This window comes from Eumetopias jubatus, unplaced genomic scaffold (genome assembly GCF_037043125.1).
Source record: "Eumetopias jubatus isolate StellerSeaLion01/CBP00866 unplaced genomic scaffold, mEumJub1_p1.0 scaffold_11, whole genome shotgun sequence".
NCBI lineage: Eukaryota > Metazoa > Chordata > Mammalia > Carnivora > Otariidae > Eumetopias > Eumetopias jubatus.
The window spans coordinates 96040058-96062990 of NW_028274817.1; the positions used below are offsets into that span (position 1 = coordinate 96040058).

The window sequence follows — 22933 nt, forward strand, 5'->3', positions numbered from 1 at the left end:
AAAAGACCTTGCTACCTGGCTGGAAGTAAAAACACTGTCCTCTGAGTTTCTGTATCACCTTCTTATAGATCTCTTTCTTTTCTTTTTTTTTTTTTTTTTTAAGATTTTTCATTTATTTGAGAGAGAGGACGAAAGCAGGGTGAGGAACAGAGGGAAAAGCAGGCTCCCCACTGAGCAGGGAGCCCGTCGCGGGGCTAGATCCTAGGACTCCAAGATCATGACATGCATGAGCCGAAGGCAGCCACTCAACTCACTGAGCCACCCAGGCGCCCCGTTATAGATCTCTTTCAACACATTTTGCACTTTTCTTAAACCAGAACTGTTGGTATGTAGGTTTTACACTTCCTTAGTACATAAAAAAAATTCTTACTGGGCAGACCGTTGGAGGAAAGGCAGAGACATCGCTGTTTGCACCGTCGGACCAGGAACCGACCAGGAACCGACCAGGAACCGATTGCCCTAAGCCAAGGCAGGGGGTGACGCGGGCTGTGTCCCAGCCGGGCTGCCACCACTACCGCGCGGTGTGTGCGGTCCGCACGCTGTCAGTGGGGGCTCCACGAGCGAGCAGAAGCGAGCCTACAGCAGGAGCTGAGCGGCGCCACCTTCGTCCCAGCCCCGCCCTGCTACGCCTGCAGCACCGCCCACGCGGAACCCCCCCTCCCCATGACTGCGCAAGGGCATAGTGGGGCTGCAGTGGCAGAATATGTCCCTACTGTGCCAGCTGTGGGCCTGTACGAGTCACTCCCGGACCACAAGTACCTGGGCCGAGACCCGAGCCTGTGCCAGGACCTGTTGTCCTCCCTACATTCAGACACCTACTAACACTATCTGCTGGCCTATCTGATGACGACAAGCCTGATGCGAGTCTACCCCCACACCCACCACCCCTCACTGTGCCCGCGACACATGATGCCTGCGACCAGTGGATGCAGGATGCCCTTCACGTCAGCCGCTGATGAGCTGGGGGGCAAGGAACATGCACTTGTGCAAAAGGCTGAGAAACTCACCCCTCAGCAAATAAAGACTATAGTGGCTAGATTCCCCCATAGCACCTCACCTCACAGCGGGGCAAGGCTTCAGAGGCCAAACTGACAACCCCCTCCCTTCTGTCTTGGGTTAACTATGGCATGGGGTTACAGCCTCTGCCGGTGAGGCACTGGACTTCCATTCGTCCCACATGTGTGCATCCCAGCTTGGCCAACCTTCAGTCTAGGGGTGAGTCCCGAAGCATCTTGCACTCCTTTCAGCATCTCTGAGATTGGGACAAGTGCCTGATTCCTACCTCCTTTTCGCTTATTGCTGCTATCGGCAGCTACTGGCTCAGGGGCATCCCCCCTCTGGTTGCTGGGTTCCACTGTCCTAGACAAAGGCTTCAGGACCTGTTCCTGCACCCACCCAAGGCAGGGAGGACTAAGGCTCCATGCTGGATATTTAAATTTCGGGGCCTGCCTCCTGGGGTGACGATAAATACTCTCTGAGCTTAAAAAAAAAAAATCCTTGGACGCAATAACTATGTTTTGTCCTTCTTTACATTCCCTACGGCGTCAAATGCTTTTCCTGGCACATGAAAGGCACTTAACAAATAATTATGGATACTGTATAAGTGCCAACACTAAAGTATTCACAACGAGGCCACAAAAGAAATACAATTTTTAATACTGGTGGAACAAAATGAAGTTTTCAATCCTCTGCATGTCATTTTAGCGAATCTTAAAATATTTGAAGCATGTGAAAGCATCGAATAATTATCTTACCTGGATACATCCTTCATCAATCTTGCCCCTTTCAGGATCAATTTTAAAATGTGCAGTTTTTTGAAAACGGTACATCACAGGAAGTGAGTTGGATCGATTTTGCATAATACACAGAAGCTCTGAATGTTCACCCATGAAACAAGGTGCAAAATTAAGGACCTTTCCTGGATCAAACTGTAGTAAGACAGGAAGTCCTGTGCCTGTCAGTGCTAATTCCACTTTCTGAAAACGATCACCTGTAGAAGCAATAATAGCTTTTTAACATAAAAAGTGTTGGGAATCCAGAATATATTTGCTCGGTCCAAATAGCGTCATCTGAAAGACCTGATGATACATGGGTAGCCCATTCAATCTTTCATTCAACAAAATTATTAAGTGCCTTCTCTATGCCAAGTACTCATCTAGGCTGTGGGGATACAGCAGTGAATAAAATAGACACAGTTCCTGCTCTCATGGTCTTCATATTCTAGGGAGGTGGCATTGACAATAAAATAAGGAAATATATAGCATTTCAGACAGGATAAGTGCTATGGGGAAAAGTAATGTAGGGTGAAGGGGAGCACAATTTGTCACCCGAAAACATGCCTCTTTGGCATAAGGATTAGGGTTTTTTTAAAGATTTTATGTATTTATTTGTCAGAGAGAGAGAGGGAGAGCACACACAAGCAGGGGGAGTGGCAGGCAGAGGGAGAAGCAGGCTCCCTGCTGAGTAAGGAGCCCAATGCGGGAACTCAATCCCAAGACCCTGGGATCATGACCTGAGCCAAAGGCAGATGCTTAGCGAACTGAGCCACCGAGGTATCCCTGGCATAAAGATTATTTTAAGCTGACTATTGTTATGTAACAGCAGATACAGGAAAAACTCTGAAAACTACTGGGAAGAAACGCTCATCAAAGAAGGCAGATACTTAAGTCTGCATAACAACCATACCCTCCCTTACTGTGACTTGAAAACCTCCCATAACTGGCTGCCACACTTCAACATCTTTTGTCTTTAGCTGGAGATGGCATTTAAAGTGATGGCTCTGGCCATTTTGGGGAGTCACTCAGTTTTCCTGGGTCTCTCCCATGTATAGAGGAGGCATACATGTTATTAAACTTCTGTTTGCTTTTTTTCCCTCTTAAACTGTCTTTTTTTTTTTTTAAGATTTTATTCATTCATGAGAGAGAGAGAGTATGAGAACAAGAGGTGGGAGAGGAAGAAGCAGGCTCCCCACCAAGCAGGGAGCCCTACACTGGGCTCCATCCCAGGACCCCAGGATCATGATCTGAGCTGAAGGCAGACGCTTAACTGACTGAGCCACCCAGGTGCCACCCTTCTTAATCTGTCTTTTATTAAGGGGGGTCTCAACCAAGATCCTAGAGAGGTAGAGGGGAAATTATTTTTCCTCTCCTACAAGGGTAAGACAGAGCACAGTGTCTTGGGGCTGCTCTTTTATATGGGAAAGTCCAAAAAGGCCTCTCTTGATGGGAAGACATTTGAGCAAAAATATAAAGGAACTCAGGAAGAAAATCATGTGAAAATCCAGGAAAAGTGCATTCCAGACAGACAGAAGAACAAGTACAAAGATTCTAAGGTAGGAATTTCCTTGGCATGTTCCAAAAACCCTAAGGTACCGGGCGCCTGGGTGGCTCAGATGGTTAAGCGTCTGCCTTCGGCTCAGGTCATGATCCCGGGGTCCTGGGATCGAGTCCCACATCGGGCTCCCTGCTCCTTGGGAGCCTGCTTCTCCCTCTGCCTCTCTCTCTCTCTGTCTTTCATAAATAAATAAATAAATAAATAAATAAATAAATAAATAAATAATAAATAAATAAATAACCCTAAGATACCAAATATGGCTGGGTAAGAGTAGTAGAAGAAGGATGAGAAATGGTCAGATTTAGGGGCACCGGGGTGGCTCAGTTAAGTGTCTGCCGTCGGCTCAGGTCATGATCCCAGAGGGAAGCCTGCTTCTCCTTCTCCCACTCCCCCTGCTTGTGTTCCTGCTCTCACTATCTCTCTCTCTCTCAAATAAATAAATAAAATATAAAAAAAAAGAAATGGTCAGATTTAACATATAGTTTTAACGGGAGACTTAACAAAATTTGCTGATGGACTGCATATAAAATAGGAAATTGAACACATGATAAATGGTGATGGTAAGGTCTTGAGCTTGAGCAATGGAAGAGATAGAATTGCCATTTCTTGAGATAGGAAAGACTGTAGGAGGGACAGGTTATAGGGAAACCAGGAGGGTTTTTCTGGGCATGTTAATTTTGAGATGCCTAATAGATATCCAAGTGGAAACATCTGCTGGGTCACTTAATGTATTTACCAGTTTAGAGTAAAGACCAAGGAGGAAGTCTTGGAGGTTTGAGGTGAGAAGGGAAGGTGTGTGATACTGATCTCATATTGTGAGAAAGTGAAGGAAAGGAGGAATGCAGCAGGAATGTCAACCATCTTAAAGGACCCACTTGGGGTTAGTGATTGTAGAATAAAAAGTGAAACAGCACAGCATAGTTTTATGCTTTTCCCCAGCACAATTAGCTTCCCAGGTGCAGACCCAGGGTAGGCTAAGAGTTGAATTTAATCAGATTAGAGGTTTGCCACTCAGTCACTATGGGATACGGGTCAAGAAACTTAAGTGTATATGGAAAAAAAGGTGATTAAAATAATGGACAGGGGAATATAAGCTGGGCAATAACATAAACATGAAGTTTTGGAGACACCAGAGAGGAGGTAGGAACTATATAGGCTCTAATTGGGTGAATGAACAGTTTTACACGGAGAGCATCGTAACTAGAATCCAAAAGAAGATTGTGTATTTCTTCACTGAGGCTCTTACTAGCCAACCCTAGACTCTGAATTACCTTTAAGGCAAACCTACCATCTCCATCCCTGGCCATTCAAAACCAGATTAACTTGCAAGATTCAAACAAATCTCCTGTCTATGATAGGCAGGCAGAGCTCAAATCACAAACCATGACACAAATAATAGCAGGGCACTCAATTTCTGTCCTAGGAAAATGGTACAAGCCTGCTCAACAATATCACTCATCCTGACACACTAATCTTCTCGACTCTTGACTTGCCGTGGCTCATCTTTCTAGAACCAGTCCCTCACCTGTCTCTATCTTTATTTTCTCTTTGATCTGTCTGGCTAAGCTGAACTCCAAGTCTTGCCAATTTCCTCACTACAGCCCATCTAATACTACCTGAGAATACTAAAAAGTACAATGCACCTTGACACATGGCCTGCAAGGCATATGCACTTACCAGTACCCCATAACAGGATACTGTACCCTATTTACTAGAGCTCCAGTTCTAGGTCTTATACTTTGACTGTTACTGAATGCCGACTCTAAGAGCTGAAGGCCTGGTAGAGATGGAATGGGTCGTTTGTTCCCATATTAATCTCTAAGAGATGGGGCGCCTGGATGGCTCAGTCGTTAAGCGTCTGCCTTTGGCTCAGGTCATGATCCCAGGGTCCTGGGATGTAGCCCTGCATCGGGCTCCCCGCTCTGCGGGGGGCCTGCTTCTCCCTCTCCCACTCCCCCTGCTTGTGTTCCCTCTCTCGCTGTGTCTCTCTCTGTCAAATAAAAAACAAACAAAAACAAAAACAAAAACAAAAAAATCTCTAAGAGAAAACATAGACTTAAATGGGAAAAGAAGCCAGGTTGGTTTTTTTCTTTTTTCATTCCTTAACTCTAGATTATGTTTATCTAATGTCATTTAAAAATAATGAAGTCATCTAAATTTTAACTTGGAAAATTATTATGTAAATGATTCTGAGGTTGACTTCTTTCTTAACATGCCACAAAAGACATTTTAATGTTTCTTGAATGTTTGCATTTTTGTTCGATTCAATAATTATATACTCTTATTAAATTGCCTCTAGAAATATGATATCCAAACTTTTAAATAATTTAAACTGCTATACATTTGATGCTTATGTTCATTTCGCACTTACTTTTGATGGTTTTACTGTTATCATCCCTCAAAAATCCATCTTTACTTCCCACAGAGTCAAATCTCAAAAAGAGAGCATAGTCCTGCCTGTGTGAAGGATCATTATTCTTTTTACCATCAATCATTAGCCTGTAAAAAATTACAAATATTTTGAAGGCAAAGATGATGCACTCTATTAGCTCTCAACAGGAATCAACCCAATCCTTAAATCTATGCAAACAGATGAAAGTTCAGGAATAAAAATATAATTGTGATCTATTTTCCAAAATTACTGCCCAGATACAGAGACTTGCCAAAAGAAGGCCACAAAGTGTAAAGATTCAGAAAATGGGTTCATGACAACATCTGCAAGACAAAAGTAATTTAAATATACTAAACTGTAAAGGTCCAGCTCCAGTGTCACTTTCTATGTAAAGGATTCTCTTTCCAAGCCGAGTTCATTGCTAGCTAAGGGTTCTGTTCAATTCTCTAGTTCAATAGTCCTTCATAACTCTGGGTGTAACTGCAAATCTCTGTTCCATATCGGTCTCCTCCTGTGGACTAAGCACATGTTGCTAGCCACATTCTCCATATTCTTAGAGGAGAACAAGTGATTTGGAGAACAAGATTTGATAACAGCCAAATCTTGTCAAAGGAGAAAAGGAAAGAGGAAAGACGGGAAGAGGGAAGAAGGACCAAAGTCAGAGATGGGTTACCTCTAGACCTGCGTGTTGACTGTCTTTACTTGCTTACCTAGAGGGCAGCTATTTTAGCAGTGGATACTCAAATACACACACACACACACAAAGACTGATATGAAATATTACACAGGAATGGAAGTAGCATGTTAAAAACGAATTTAACTAAGACTTCCAACCATTATCATATCTATGAGTTTATGCTAGACTTTCACAAAAAGCATGCAGCCATGAAAAAGAATATTTAGAATTTCAAAGATCGTGTGTTAAACAGAATCTTCTATGTTGGCCAAGAAATTACCTGCAGGAAAATATGATTCGTGAGGCAATTACAGATTGTACAAATAGAACAATTACTCGATTCATTACCCTCCTTAAATTAAAATACAATTCAGTCTCCACCAATCGGTATCATCATCAAGCGACCCTGTTGCCACATAGAGAAGTACACTGAACAGTGTCTCCTCACAAAGGTAAACATACAGTTGGATCGATTATTTGCCACGACCGGCCACCTCTCAAGTATAGCTGAAATTGTTCCTATGTATTTAAAACAGCATTTCCAAATGTATTTTCAAGCTAAATAACCAAACCGAGTACAGAGAATTATGAAAAATATACATTGGCAAAAGTTCTACAAGTCTGTATGAATTTCAGCAAGCAAGTGTGGTGTATCCCAGCAGCTGCTATAGGCTTACTCTTTATGCTCCTTAGCAAGCATCTTGCTGTGGCAAGAGCCCTGCATCCTCTTTGGAGGCACCGACACACCCTGCATGCCACTGGCTATCCCCTATTTCTGCAGGGACAACGAGGTCTTGTTGCACAGATTCGTCTGGGCCCACAACACAAAACCACACAGAACTTCCGCTTCTACAAGGTCTGAAGAGATTTGTAATCGAACATGAAATATTTAGAACAAAATTCTTAAATGTTCGAAATCATATTAACCATGTTAGAAACATTGAGAGCCATAATAAGAAAAATCTGATTGGTGCCTTCTGACCAGTTTTACTGTTAAAGTCAGTTTGAATGTATGATTGACATGCTTTTGATTAATAAAAAACACCATAACTGAATTTTTGCTTACTTTGGGCTGAAACAAAATGTAATTACAATCTTTTGATAAGGTAGTAACCTCCCTTCATTAGGAACACAGGAGATAAAAGTGGTAACATCACTGTTCTTTATTTTGCTTAAGTAGGTGAGATTATTTAAAGCAACATCTGTTCTTTGTCGAATATTTGTGCCCTGTAATATAAAATCAGACATAAAAAGAATATTAAGGCAGAACGCAAATAAAATAAAACATCTTAAGAGGAGATCATAATTGTTGAAATTTTAGTCTAGAAAATCAAGAATATGAATGTCTTTAAAGAAACATACATAAATTTGACCAAAGCACATCATAAAATTAAAGGAACTGTTGAAAAATTGATGAGAACAGAAAACCCCACAACTAGCTGCTAATCTATAAGAAGCACTCGTCTGGTTTACTTCAGATATAAATCACTATCAGTGTTATTTAATTTACAGAATTTTTTGAGGTTACCCTTGAAGACACGTGAAAGGGAATCATATCTATCCACATGTTGAAACGTACTTAGAATAATTTAACAGCTTTTTTTGTTATTAGTAAATTCAAAACAACCTGTTTCAAAACATAATACCCGATTTTCCCCGGTTGCACTATTTACTTACCAGTTCTTCTCCAACTGAATCATTTTGCATTATGGCCACCCAGTATATGGGTTCTGGGCTATTATTGTATAGAAGTGCATGTTCAATTTTTGAAGTTCCGAAGAAAACTGAACCAAAGTGTATGCATTCCAACTTTTTGTCATTACTTATGTTTAACAATTCAATAATCTGCTCAACCACATGAGCTTTGACATTCAAGAGTATATCTGGACGACCTTGCAAACTCACTCTACAAGATAATGAATTATACATATATATTTTAATTAGAATTCTATATACTTAATTTTTCTCCTATATATTTGAATAAACAGAAATTTTATAACATCACATTATAATTAAAATTCAAAGGCCTAAGAGCAGTTCCTTTCTCATACATGCCAGAGAATGTCAGGTCCTTCTGACTATCTGAATCTGCACAGTTAAATGGCATATGTACAACCTAATCCATTGTCCCCAAGAAACAACAAAGTTGGAAAACAATCACATGGATTGACTCCAAAAAGAACTTATTGCTAGGTCCGTATCACCAATTATTTCATAAACACTAGAATTAGATGGGATGATTTAGATTTCTAAAAGAATTCTAAGATTCTTTTCTAACTCATCCCACTCCCCCAAGTCCAACAACCAAACTCATCCCCATCCTAATAACCCAATTCCCTATGAAGTGTCTCAGCAAAATCCCACTTGTTTGCTGAAATGAAGATCCCCCCCCATAAAGCTTCATTTTCTAGACTAATTTCAACTTCCTTTTGAAACTGCCCACATATGCACATTTATCCCTCTGTGGCATAAGTGCAATCCTTTTGACTCTCACCCCATCAAATACCACAAATAAATGACCACTCCACAACCATCACCTAAGTCCTTATCTTACATTACATCTCTGTCACAGTGCTCAGGGCTGATATCATCTACATACATCTCTCCTCCCTTAGCTTCCTTGACACCAAACTTGGCTGGTTTTCTTCTAACTTATTCAGACTTTACCTTCTCATTCTTCTGTGGCTTGGATATTTTATACACTCCATGAATAATGGCGTCTCTCTCCTACTCTTTTATACTCTGCCCTCCTTGTCAAAGTTATTTTCAACACTTCATGCTTCATCTACAACTATCCACTGACAACCCGCAAGCCAATATACCTAGACCAAATTTTTTTTCTGGGACTCAAGATAAGGAAATCTAATAGGCTCCACAGGATTCTGCAAAGCAAATCAATTCCAACAGTTTAAAACTGAACTCAAGATCCTCTCCCCCAGACCTGTCCTTCCTCTTACCACCCCTTTCTAGAACCAGTCACTACATCTAGTTAACATTTCTCCAGAACATTTCTCCAATCGGCACACTTCTCTCCATACTCCTGATTTGTACCTTAGCTGAAGCTTTCATCATTTCTCTTCTGTTTTACAGTTTCTAGTCAGGCTACACCTCCACATACCCACCCCACCCTGATTTGTTGTGCCCACTATTATCTGCACGACCTTTCTAAATTACAAACTAATCAAGACACTCGCATCCTAAAACCTTCCCGAGATTCCACAGCCTTCACAATGAAACCTAAGCATCTATCAGGGCTCAAACTGTTTCTCAAACTTTTTTTGGCTGTGACCTTCAGTGAGAAATGTATTTACATTGCAAGCACACACACATACACACACATGCATACACAAATACACAGGCACGCACACACACGTGCACCCACACACACAAAACAAGTTTTGCAAAACATTTGCCCTTACTACGTGAGATGCATCCTGATATTATCTATTTCACTGTTTTGATGCTGGTGGTGACCTATTATAGTGAATGCACATTCTGCTAATGGACTGAGACACAGAGCATTAAAAAGTGCTGTCCTATGAGGTACTTTACTGGACCCTGCACCATTCTGGGTTTCTGGTCTCATCTCACATCACTCCACACTGCCATCTCTTTGCCTCTACATTGCCTCAGCTCGCTCAGTGTGTAACACTGTCTATTTACCTCCAGGATTTCAAGTCTTCTACTTGCTCAGCCTGAAATTACTCTTCTAACCCACCCCCATCACTAACACCCACCTCCCCTATACACAAACACACACACACACACAGCTCAAATCACACCACTGCTCTTTGCCGGGCTACTTCCTACTCACCAATAACTGTTTGGGTACACTATCCCCTCCTTAATGGAGCCCTTTCCTGATTCACTCCCTCACCCCCACAAAATCCAAACTAGAAGCTCCTGTTATGTGTACCCATAGGCCATCCTCTGGTTCTTCCCATTTTGGAGTCTCTAGTGCTTGGCAAATAGTAGAGACTTGGCAAATGAATGCTGACTGAAAGAACAAAGAAGCTAATATACATTCAAGACAATAGGCATATCTGAAGAGTAAAACAGGAAAGTATTAAGAACTATATTAGAATTAAGAACCATAGTATATGCTTACTTTGCCACTTCATTTACAATTCTGGGCTGGTCAGCACAGAAATCCACTTTAACAATCACTGATGACTTGGGCTCCACAATACCATTACTTGGAAAAATGACAATGGGTAATTGGCCCTGGTATTCTGCTTTAAATGTACCTAAGGAGAACAAGAGCAAATGGTTTACATCTGGATCCTTACAGTGTCATAGTCACACCCTTAATAGGAGACAGCCACACATTACAGAGTGTATAGTCTATTGTGGACCAAGAATCACAGCTTTGACTATAAGTTTAGTCTCTGGGGTCACCCAACAAATATGAACTGATTGTTAGGACTCAAGCTTCATTGATAGTTAAAATATACTATCTGCTTGCAGTGGTCAGGCACATATGCTAAGAGCTTTGTATATGTTACTCCATGTAATTCTCAGAGTGATTCTATGATATAGGTTCAATCATTACCTCCATTTTATAAATAAGGAAAAAAAGCTTAGAATGGCTGAGTGATTTGTCCAAAGACACACAACTATTGTGGTAGATTACACAGTTGACCCCAATTCTTCACCCTTCTCTGCATCTTACCATGACACTACCAGGGACAAAGTGTTTTCCTATCCCTTGACTTGGGGCATGACCACATGATTTGCTTTGGCCAATAGTGTGTGGGTTGAAGTGGCAACATGCCAGGCTCAAATGCCACATGTTCTCTTGCACCTCTACCATGTAAAGTGCTTGAGTAGCTGCTGTCCCTTTGGCCTGTGCTTCAGAATGAGCACACGTGGAACAGAGCCTCCAGCTGACTCACAGACCTGCAGTGAGTAACAGAACATCCCCAACCGCCTAAGTTTGAAGCAGAGCTACCCAGCTGAGCCCAGCTTAGATCAGTCAAGTTCCAGCCAATCTGCATACAAATGAACAATTAAAAAATAATTGCCTTTTTAAGATACAGAATAGTGTGTGTTTGTTACATAGCAATAGTTGACTACTACAGTTAGAAACTAATAGGGTTGGGATTTTCACTTGCATGTTTCTGACCAAAGGGCTCACATTCATAGCCGCTGCTACTTCTCTCTCTCTCTCTTTTTTTTTTAAGATTTATTTACTTATTTAAGTAATCTCTACACCTATGGAGGGCTAGAACTCCCAACCCCGAGATCAAGAGTCGCCTGCTCTACCAACTGAGCCATCCAGGAGCCCCATCACGTCCTGATCAATGAATTAATGCAGTTCACATGGGGAAAAGGCAAAAGGAATGTGTTTCTAGAATCAAATAGCATGGGAGAAGGAGGCTAGAAATATGTCTTATTCTGAAAGCAGAAATGGTTCATAGCTGATGGTCATGTTTAGTACCTGTATTAGAGCATACATTCCTTGAGATCACATACTATGTCTTCCTCATCTCTATGGTTCCAGCACCCTACACAGTGCCTAGCACCAGGTGGTACTCAAAATACGTCCAACAAATGGAAGTAGCCGGTCACGAATTTCCTTAATCTCATAATGCAATATAAACACAAATGAGCATGCTGCCAACATAAACAACTTTGCAAATTCCAGTTCACAAATTTTAAATCACATGTGATGAAATTTTCCAAAATTATTCAATTCACTTAGGAAAATAAAATATTAGCATAATAAAAGTACTGAAAGTATAAAAAGGCAATAAGACTTTTGTAAGTACAGAGATGATCTGATGAAAAAGTCAAACAAACTCACAGTAACAAAATTTGTTCATCTGATCGTTTTAGAGAAGTGCTAATAACATGATATTTAAGAGGTTTTTCTGTCATAAAACAAAAATTTGTAAAATTATATCCATTTCAAATAAATAGGTATTATCGACTCAATTCTCCAGAAAAGGAAAATTATGTGAGTCTAGTTAAGGCTGAGTCAGTGAGATATTCCTAGACTGTAATTACTTTGATGTAATTTGACAAAAGAATTTAAGCAAATATTTCAAAAGTTTATTTAGGAACAACACCAAAACCAAAAGAACATTGTTCAATCTTCTAAATATATTAAAACAGTGGCTACACAAATATTACTGTGTGTTATATAACTTTAATGCCACTAGCAATAATGAAATATTTGACTTTTGTTTTTAAATTACTAACAATAGAAGCAAGGACATCATCCTAAGGGAAGGGTGTCATTGAAGGAAGGATGTTACAGAAGGCATTTTTGTCAACAAATTTTCATTTCTTTTTAGATATGATGCTGGCTGATGTTTGGAAAATGAACTAGAAGGAGATAAGGGACTTCAGAGAAATAATTTCAGTTGGTATAATTACCAAGCAAAAGAAGATGATGGCCTGTTGTAGAGAAGTGGCAATGGGACAGAGAAAAGAGGATTACTGACATAATTAGGAAGTTGAATAGACAGGATTTAACAATTGACTAAGGGGGGAGGAGGTGAAAAAAAGGAAGAAGTCAAGGATTTTGCCAAGTTTCTGACTTGCCCAAATACATGGTGGTGACATTTATTGAAAAGGAGAAAAGGAGAAGTTTTGGGGAAAGGTGAGGAGCTTAGTTTTAGACATGTAAAGTTTGAGAAACCTGAAGGAAATGCAAAGGATTGTACAGACCTCAGTGAACTGACAGGAATGGAAGTGATTGCCTAGAGGGAGTGTGTTGACTGAGGGAACATGTGGGTCGATGGCAAATTCTAAGAAACGCTCACATTTAAGGAATCCCCAAAAAAGGGACAGCAATCCACAGAAGAGAATTGAAGAGGAGGGAGGCAGTAGGAAAGAATAATTCTAACATCAATAGTAAATATTTATTGAACACTTACTATATATCACAGAGTGTGCTAATCATTTTATTAATCATCATCACAATTAGAGAAGGCAGGCATTATGTTTATCTCTACAATGGATGTTCCAGAAGTGTAAATTCCTTGCCCGGGGCCACCCAGCCAGTAAATGTTATAAGAATTTGGGTCCTGGAAGACCTCACTCCAGAACCTGAGACACTATTTTATATAAGGTACTGAGGAGTCATAGAAGCCAAACATTTGGCTTTTTTTTTTCAAGAGAACACCAGTGGTCACCTGTGTCAAATGTTGCTAATTAAGTCATGTAAAATAAACAGCCTTGTCCACTGAGATTTGGGAGAGCACAGGGCACGTGAGGCTACCCACAGTTGTGTTTGGGATGACAGGTCCTTTGCACAAACCTGTACGTTTTTGGAATCTGAGTTGCTCTACCTTCCCTAGAGAAGCAGCTCAGTCACTGGGTGATGAAGTATATACATTGTCACCTTGCCTCTATTCTTCCAAAATTCTTCTAGAAACTATGAGGTAGATTTTTGTGTAAAAGTATTTGTAGTATTTTATTTTTTTCTTCCTTTCCCCTACATTCATCTGTCCTGCTCCTTAAAATCCATGCAAACCATAAGGGACACTGAACTCTAGGAAACACACTGAGGGTTGCTGGAGGGGAGGCCGGTGGGGGGATGGGGTAACTGGGTGCTGGGCATTAAGGAGGAAATGTGATGTAATGAGCACTGGGTATTGTATACAACTGATGAATCACTAAATTCTACTCCTGAAAAAAAAAAAAAAAAGCACTTGTAATATCAAACCAGGGCAAACAGTCTATATTTTTATACCATTCTACTGAAAATCAAGAGTCACGGGGCGCCTGGGTGGCTCAGTCAGTTAAGCGTCTGCCTTCAGCTCAGGTCACGATCCCAGGGTCCTGGGATCGAGCCCCACATCGGACTCCTTGCTCAGCAGGAAGCCTGCTTCTCCCTCTTCCACTCCCCCTGCTTCTGTTCCCCTCTCTCGCTGTGTTTCTCTGTCAAATAAATAGATAAAAATCTTTAAAAAAAAAAAAAAAGAGTCACATACCCAAGGTCATTGTTATTTCCTATGTATGCTTTTTTTTTTTTTTTTAAGTTTCCTTGAATCTAAGCATAGCAAGGATATACCAATCTTCATATCTCTCCAAACGACTGTTTTGGAGACTCTTCAGAATGCCCATATGGGATTAAACAGGTTACCTGTAACTTCAATCACCTTTCATTGAAAGCTTAATGGTTCTTTTTTTTATATATATACTAAAATGACAAAGCATTTTCTTCTTTTGTAATATCCTGGTCAAATTATTTTTAGAATCTTTTTAATTCAAGTACAGTTGACATACAAGTAATGATTCTTTTCTGAAACTCTGAGAGATCACTGAACCAAATCTATTATACAAAGGTTTATAGAATGTCTGCTGTATGCCAGCATTGTATTATGCAAGAACTGTACATTGAGATTCCATGACAGCAGTTTCCAAGAAAACAAAAAATATGTATTGAGAATAAGTAGTGGGTGCTTCCCTGAGTAGTTAAGGAGGATTCCAAGGACCAGTCCTGGAGTTGGTCCAAATTAGCAAACTTCCTGGTTCTTAGATGATGTTAGTCTTTTCTAGACAGTGAAGTAGAGAGATGATGATGATGATCAGGGAAAGGGGGAGAGGGGGCATTAAGAGCAAGAGAAAGGTCATACCTTTTAGGCAAAATAACCAAATAAAACACTGTTCAAACACAGAAATGGTGTGTGATGATCACACTAGGGACTTTAAAGACTGTTCTACATCATAACTCTCTAGTAGAAAAAGTCTTCTCAGATAACCTTGAGGTTACTGAGGGGAAGAGGGAAATGACTGCAGTTCCAGGCATGCTAAAATAATAATGCTTTTTCTATTTTTAATTTTTTATTGTTATGCTAATCACCATACATTACATCATTAGTTTTTGATGTAGTGTTCCATGATTCATTTTTGTGCATAACACCCAGTGCTCCACACAGAACGTGCCCTCTTTAATACCCATCACCAGGCTAACACATCCTCCCACCCCCCTCCCCTCTAGAAACCTCAGTTTGTTTTCCAGAGTCCATCGTCTCTCATGGTTCGTCTCCCCCTCCGATTTCCCCCCCTTCATTCTTCCCCTCCGGCTATCTTCTTCTTTTTTTTTTTTCTTAACATATATTGCATTATTTCAGAGGTACAGATCTGTGATTCAACAGTCTTGTACAATTCACAGCGCTCACCATAGCACTTACACTCCCCAATGTCTATCACCCAGCCACCCTCAGTTTGTTTCCTGAGATTAAGAATTCCTCATATCAGTGAGGTCATATGATACATGTCTTTCACTGATTGACTTATTTCACTCAGCATAACACCCTCCAGTTCCATCCACATTGTTGCAAATGGCAAGATCTCATTCCTTTTGATGGCTCCATAATATTCCATTGTATATATATACCACTTCTTTTTCAATTCGTCTGTCAATAGACATCTTGGCTCTTTCCACAGTTTGGCTATTGTGGACATTGCTGCTATAAACATCAGGGTGCACGTACCCCTTCAGATCCCTACATTTGTATCTTTGGGGTAAATACCCAGTAGTGCAATTGCTGAATCGTATGGTAGCTCTATATTCAACTTTTTGAGGAACCTCCATACTGTTTTCCAGAGTGGTTGCACCAGCTTGCATTCCCACCAACAGTGTAGGAGGGTTCCCCTTTCTCCACATCCCCACCAACATCTGTCGTTTCCTGACTTGTTAATTTTAGCCATTCTGATGGGTGTGAGATGGTATCTCATTGAGGTTTTGATTTGGATTTCCCTGATGCTGAGCAATATTGAGCACATTTTCATGTGTCTGTTGGCCAATTGGATGTCTTCTTTGGAAAAATGTCTGTTCATGTCTTCTGCCCATTTCTTGATTGGATTATTTGGTCTTTGGGTGTTGAGTTGAGTTCTTTATAGATTTTGGATACTAGCCCTTTATCTGATATGTCATTTGCAAATATCTTCACCCATTCTGTCAGTTGTCTTTTGGTTTTGTGGACTGTTTCTTTTGCTGTGCAAAAGCTTTTTATCTTGATGAAATCCCAATAGTTCATTTTTGCCCTTGCTTCCCCTGCCTCTGGCGATGTTTCTAGGAAGAAGTTGCTGCAGCTGAAGTCGAAGAGGTTGCTGCCTGTGTTCTCCTTTAGGATTTTGATGGACTCCTGTCTCACATTTAGGTCTTTCCACCATTTGGAGTCTATTTTTGAGTGTGGTGTAAGGAAATGGTCCAGTTTCATTCTTCTACATGTGGCAGTCCAATTTTCCCAACACCATTTGTTGAAGAGACTGTCTTTTTTCCATTGGACATTCGTTCCTGCTTTGTCGAAGATTAGTTGACCATCAGTTGAGGGTCCATTTCTGGACTCTCGATTCTGTTCCATTCATCTATGTGTCTGTTTTTGTGCCAGTATCATACTGTCTTGATGATGACAGCTTTGTAATAGACGGGAAGTCTGGAATTGTGATGCCGCCAGCTTTGCTTTTCTTTTTCAACATTCCTCTGGCTATTCGGGGTCTTTTCTGGTTCCATACAAATTTTAGGATTATGTGTTCCATTTCTTTGAGAAAACTAGATGGTATTTTGATGGGGACTGCATTGAATGTATAGATTGCTCTAGGTAGCATTGACATCTTCACAACATTTGTTCTTCCAATCCATGAGCATGGAACGTTTTTCCATTTCTTTGTGTCTTCCTCAATTTCTTTCATGAGTATTTTATAGTTTTCTGAGTACAGATCCTTTGCCTCTTTGGTTAGATTTATTCCTGGGTATCTTACGGTTTTGGGTGCAATTGTAAATGGGAACGACTCCTTAATTTCTCTTTCTTCTATCTTGTTTTTGGTGTATAGGAATGCCACTGATTTCTGTGCATTGATTTTATATCCTGCCCCTTTACTGAATTCCTGTATGAGTTCTAGCAGTTTTGGGTGGAGTCTTTTGGGTTTTCCACATAAAGTATCATATCATCTGCAAACAGTGAGAGTTTGACTTCTTCTTTGCCGATTTGGATGCCTTTGATTTCTTTCTGTTGTCTGATTGCTGTGGCTAGAACTTCTCATACTATGTTGAATAGCAGTGGTGATAGTGGACATCCCTGCCGTGTGCCTGACCTTAGGGGGAAAGCTCTCATCTTTTCCCCAATGAGAATGATATTCGCTGTGGGTTTTTCATAGATGGCTTTTATGATATTGAGGTATGTACCCTCTATCCCTATACTCTGAAGAGTTTTGATCAAGAAAGGATGCTGTACTTTGTCAAATGCTTTTTCTGCATCTATTGAGAGGATCATATGATTTTTGTTCTTTCTTTTGTTAATGTGTTGTATCACGTTGAATGATTTGCAGATGTTAAACCAACCTTGCAGCCCAGGGATAAATCCCACTTGGTCGTGGTGAAGAATCCTTTTAATGTACTGTTGGATCCTATTGGCTAGTATTTTGGTGAGAATTTTTGCAACCGTGTTCATCAAGGATATTGGTCTGTAATTCTCCTTTTTGATGGGGTCTTTCTCTGGTTTGGGGATCAAGGTAATGGTGGCCTCATAAAACGAGTTTGGAAGTTTTCCATCCATTTCTATTTTTTGGAATAGTTTCAGAAGAATAGGTATTAATTCTTCTTTAAATGTCTGATAGAATTCCCTTCGGAAGCCATCTGGCCCTGGGCTTTTGTTTGTTGGGAGATTTTTGATGACTGCTTCAATTTCCATAGTGGTGGTGGGTCTGTTCAGGTTTTCTATTTCTTGCTGGTTCAGTTTTGGTAGTTGATACATCTCTAGGAATGCATCCATTTCTTCCAGGTTATCTAATTTGCTGGCATATACTTGCTCATAATATGTTCTTATAATTGTTTTTATTTCTTTCGTGTTGGTTGTGATCTCTCCTCATTCATTCATGATTTTGTTGATTTGGGTCATTTCTCTTTTCTTTTTGATAAGTCTGGCCAGGGGTTTAACAATCTTATTGGTTCTTTCAAAGAACCAGCTCCTAGTTTCATTGATCTGTTCTACTGTTCTTTTGGTTTCTATTTCATTGATTTCTGCTCTGATCTTTATTATTTCTCTTCTCCTGCTGGGTTTAGGCTTTAGTTGCTGTTTTTTCTCTAGCTCCTTTAGGTGTAGGGTTAGGTTGTGTATTTGAGACCTTTCTTGTTTCTTGAGAAAGGCTTGTATTGCTATATCCTTTCCTCTTGGGACTGCCTTTGCTGCATCCCAAAGATTTTGAACAGTTGTGTTTTCATTTTCATTGGTTTCCATGAATTTTTTTAATTCTTCTTTAATTTCCTGGTTGACCCATTCATTCTTTAGTAGGATGCTCTTTAGCCTCCATGTATTTGAGTTCTTTCCGACTTTCCTCTTGTGATTGAGTTCTAGTTTCAAAGCACTGTGGTCTGAAAATATGCAGGGAATAATCCCAATCTTTTGTACCAGTTGAGACCTGATTTGTGACCTAGGATGTGATCTATTCTGGAGGCTGTTCCATGGGCACTGGAGAAGAATGTATAGTCCGTTGCTTTGGGATGGAATGTTCTGAATATGTCTGTAAAGTCCATTTGGTCCAGTGTGTCATTTAAAGCCTTTATTTCCTTGTTGATCTTTTGCTTAGATGATCTGTCCATTTCAGTCAGGGGGGTGTTAAAGTCCCCCACTATTATTGTATTGTTGTCGATGTGTTTCTTTGCTTTTGTTATTAATTGCCTTATATAATTGGCTGCTCCCATGTTCGGGGCATAGATATTTACAGTTGTTAGATCTTCTTGTTGGATAAACCCTTTAAGTAGTATATAGTGTTCTTCCTCATCTCTTATTACAGTCTTTGCTTTAAAATCTAATTTGTCTGATATAAGGATTGCCACCCCAGCTTTCTTTTGGTGTCCATTAGCATGGTAAATGGTTTTCCACCCCCTCACTTTCAATATGGAGGTGTCTTTGGGTCTAAAATGAGTCTCTTGCAGACAGCATATCGATGGGTCTTGTTCTTTAATCCAATCTGATAGCCTGTGTCTTTTGATTGGGGCATTTAGCCCATTTACACTCAGGGTAACTATTGAAAGGTATGAATTTAGTGCCATTGTATTGCCTGTAAGGTGACTGTTACTGTTTATTGTCTCTGTTCCTTTCTGGTCTATGCTGCTTTTAGGCTCTCTCTTTGCTTAGAGGACCCCTTTCAGTATTTCTTGTAGGGCTGGTTTCGTGTTTGCAAATTCCTTTAGCTTTTGTGTGTCCTGGAAGCTTTTTATCTCTGCTTCTTTTTTCAATGACAGCCTAGCTGGATATAGTTTTCTCGGCTGCATATTTTTCTCATTTAGTGCTCTGAAGATATCATGCCAGTCCTTTCTGGCCTGCCAGGTCTCTGTGGATAGGTCTGTTGCCAATCTAATGTTTCTACCATTAGAGGTTACATATCTTTTCTCCCAAGCTGCTTTCAGGATTTTCTCTTTGTCTCTGCGACTTGTAAGTTTTACTGTTAGATGTCAGGGTGTAGACCTATTTTTATTGATTTTGAGATGGGTTCTCTGTGCCTCCTGGATTTTGATGCCTGTTTCCTTCCACACATTAGGGAAGTTCTCTGCTATTATTTGCTCCAATATACCTTCTGCCCCTCTCCATCTTTCTTCTTCTCCTGGGATCCCAATTATTCTAATGTTGTTTTTTCTTATGGTATCGCTTATCTCTCGAATTCTGCCCTCGTGATCCAGTAGTTGTTTATCTCTCTTTTTCTCAGCTTCTTTATTTTCCATCATTTGGTCTTCTATATCTCTGATTCTCTCTTCTGCCTCATTTATCCTAGCAGTTAGTGCCCCCATTTTTTGATTGTACCTCATTAACAGCCTTTTTGATTTCGACTTGGTTAGATTTTAGTTCTTTTATTTCTCCAGAAAGGGTTTCTCTAATAACTTCCATGCTTTTGTCAAGCCCAGCTAGCATCTTTAAAATCATGATTCTGAACTCTAGGTCCGACATCGTACTAATGTCCGTATTATGTCGATCCCTGGCAGTAAGATTCTACCTCTTGTTCTTTTTGTTGAGGTGATTTTTTTCTGTCTTGTCATTTTGTCCAGAGGAGAATAGATAAATGAGAGAATAAAATGCTAACAGGGTAACAACGTCCCCAGAAAATATAGTCTAAACAAATCAGAAAAGACCTGAAACCAGGGGAAAAGAATGAGAAAGAAAGAAAAAAGAAAGAGAAAAAAAAAGAAAAAGATAAAAACAACAAACAAAAAAGAACAAAACCAAAAAAACAGAATATGATCAAATATGATCAGGCTGGTGCATAGATCCGTGCCACACACTAGATTTGGGGTGTATTTTGGTCTGTTAGAAGAAAGTGCCTCCCAAAATTTTAAAGAAAGAAAAACTTATATATGTACAAAAATAAGGGTTGATATGATGAAGGGATGGGATATGACTGTAAAGATGAAAATTATAAAAAATTTTATAAAAGGAATTGATAAGAAGTTGTTTGAAAAAAGAAAGACGAGCATTAAAAAAAAAAGAAAGAAAAAAAGGGGAGTGAATCAGGCAGGAGACTAGAACAAAGCCATACACTAGAGATTTAGGGCATATTTTGATGTGTTAGAAGAAACTGTATCTCAAAATTTTAAAGAGAGAACAATTTATATATATATATATATATATATATATGCCAAAAATAAGGGTAACTACCATGAAGGGATCAAATATGACTCTAAAAATGAAAAATAAAAATGTTTTTTAAAAAAGGGATTGATAAGATGGTTGAAAAAGGGAAAAAGAATAATTCAAAAAAAAAGACAGTTAAAAAAAATTAATTTTGAAAGACTAAAGAATCATGGTAAAAAAGCCATGAATTCTATGTGCAGTATTCCCCTAGCACTGGAGTTCTGCCGTTCTCCTTGATCAGTAAACTTGGTCTTGGCTGGCTGTTCTTGCTGATCTTCTGGGGGAGGGGTCTGTTGCCGTGGTTCCCAAATGTCTTTGCCGGAGGCGGAATTGCCCTGCTCTTGCGGGTCCGGGCTGAGTAATCTGCTCGGGTTTGCTGTCAGGATCTTTTGTTCCCTGCAAGCTTTCATTCGGTACAGCTTTGGAGGATGAGAGTGAAAATGGCGGCCTCCCAATCTCCGCCCCGGAGGAGCCGAGAACTCAGGGCCCCGCTCCTCAGTGCGCCCCCAGAGAAAAGCAGTCAATCACTCCCATCTCCCCGGTCTCTGGCCACACTCCATGCTCACCCAGCCTGTGTGACCGAGCATTTCTATCTCTGGCACCCGACTCCGTGTGGAGTCTCCAAACCCAGCAGATCCCTGCGGTGTGCTCCCATGGGAGGAAGGAGAGTCTCCCCAGATCTGCCGCTTGTTGGTTCCCTGCTGGAGGAGCAGTGGCCCGCCTGTGCTGTGGATCACGGTTTATGGCAACCCCAAGCTGAGAGCCCGCACCTTGGCTCTGTCTCTGCAGCCAACTTCCCTGCTCCGATCCCTGGGAGCTCTGCTGCACTCAGGCACCCCCGGTCTTTCTGTGACCCCGAGGGTCCTGAGACCACACTGTCCCAGAGAGTGTTCCACCCCCTGCTTAGCCACTGGAGCAACGTCCCCCAGCGGAGCTGACTTCTAAAATTTCCGATTTTGTGTGCCACTGCTCTGTCACTTGCTGGTAGCAGCTGACGGAGGTTCCCCCTCCCCTGCCATCTATCCTCCCGAATATTGCCTCGGATTCACTTCTCTGCACATCCTACCTTCCAGAAAGTGGTCCCTTTTCTGTTCAGAGAGTTGCTGCTCTTCTTTTCTTTGATCTCCTGTTGAGTTCGTAGGTGTTCAGAATGGTTTGATCCCTATCCAGCTGAATTCCTGAGACCAGACGAAATTCAGGTCTCCTACTCCTCTGTCATCTTGCTCCACCCCCCAATAATAACGCTTTTTCACTGATGTTCTTTAAAAGATAAATACTGAGAAACAATAAAATCATAGAACATGGAGTTCACCAGCTCACAAAGTACTAATAGTAGAGACTTATCTTAAAGAGTGAGCCATGTCTTCAAAATGAAAAGACAATCACTACTTTGCACAGTAAGGAATAAACTCAGGAAACACAGAGGGTGAGAAAACAAAATGTATTCAACAATATTTGGCTAAATCCACGGATAATTACTCCATGATGAACCATTAAAATAAAAAATCATGAAGTTGTTACATAGATCCACCAATAACCCTAGTGTCACTGCCAGAGAAAGAAAACAAAGCTGCACATACCATGAATCTGCTGAGTATGGCTTTTTAATGTCCTCTTAAGTATGCATATAAATTTGTAAACATTTGATCTCTGACTCTAAAACTATAAAATATTTGTCACATAAAACCCTTTTAAAAATTTTTATTAAAATCATCTTTGGTTGCTAAATCTATTTTCTGCATAAGTGTTTTTCCTCATGAAAATGCATTGTTATTTTCATGAATATTTATATACTGTGCTTGTAGGTAATAAGGGCTTTATGACACCTTACAGGCACTTGCTACTGTGAATATAAAACATAGTATCAATTTTGCTAATGGTAGAAAAAATAATATCATTCAAGTCAAAGAATGAGAAACAAAGTCAACACTAAGAAAATGTGTTTCACTG

General features: G+C 40.3%; 1 protein-coding gene across 3 annotated transcripts in view; it reads right to left on the reverse strand.

Annotated features, from left to right (window-relative positions):
* The window catches only part of CFAP47 (cilia and flagella associated protein 47), a 519587-nt gene that overhangs the window by 483706 nt on the left and 12948 nt on the right, over positions 1 to 22933 (reverse strand). For all 3 annotated transcript variants that reach the window (XM_088028500.1, XM_088028501.1, XM_088028499.1), the window contains exons 4-8: positions 10510 to 10648; positions 8079 to 8307; positions 7468 to 7628; positions 5705 to 5832; positions 1755 to 1990 (exon numbers count right to left, since the gene is read on the reverse strand). In XM_088028500.1, coding sequence (XP_087884626.1) covers positions 1755 to 1990; positions 5705 to 5832; positions 7468 to 7628; positions 8079 to 8307; positions 10510 to 10648 — 893 coding nt within the window. The remainder of the gene's footprint in view (positions 1 to 1754; positions 1991 to 5704; positions 5833 to 7467; positions 7629 to 8078; positions 8308 to 10509; positions 10649 to 22933) is intronic.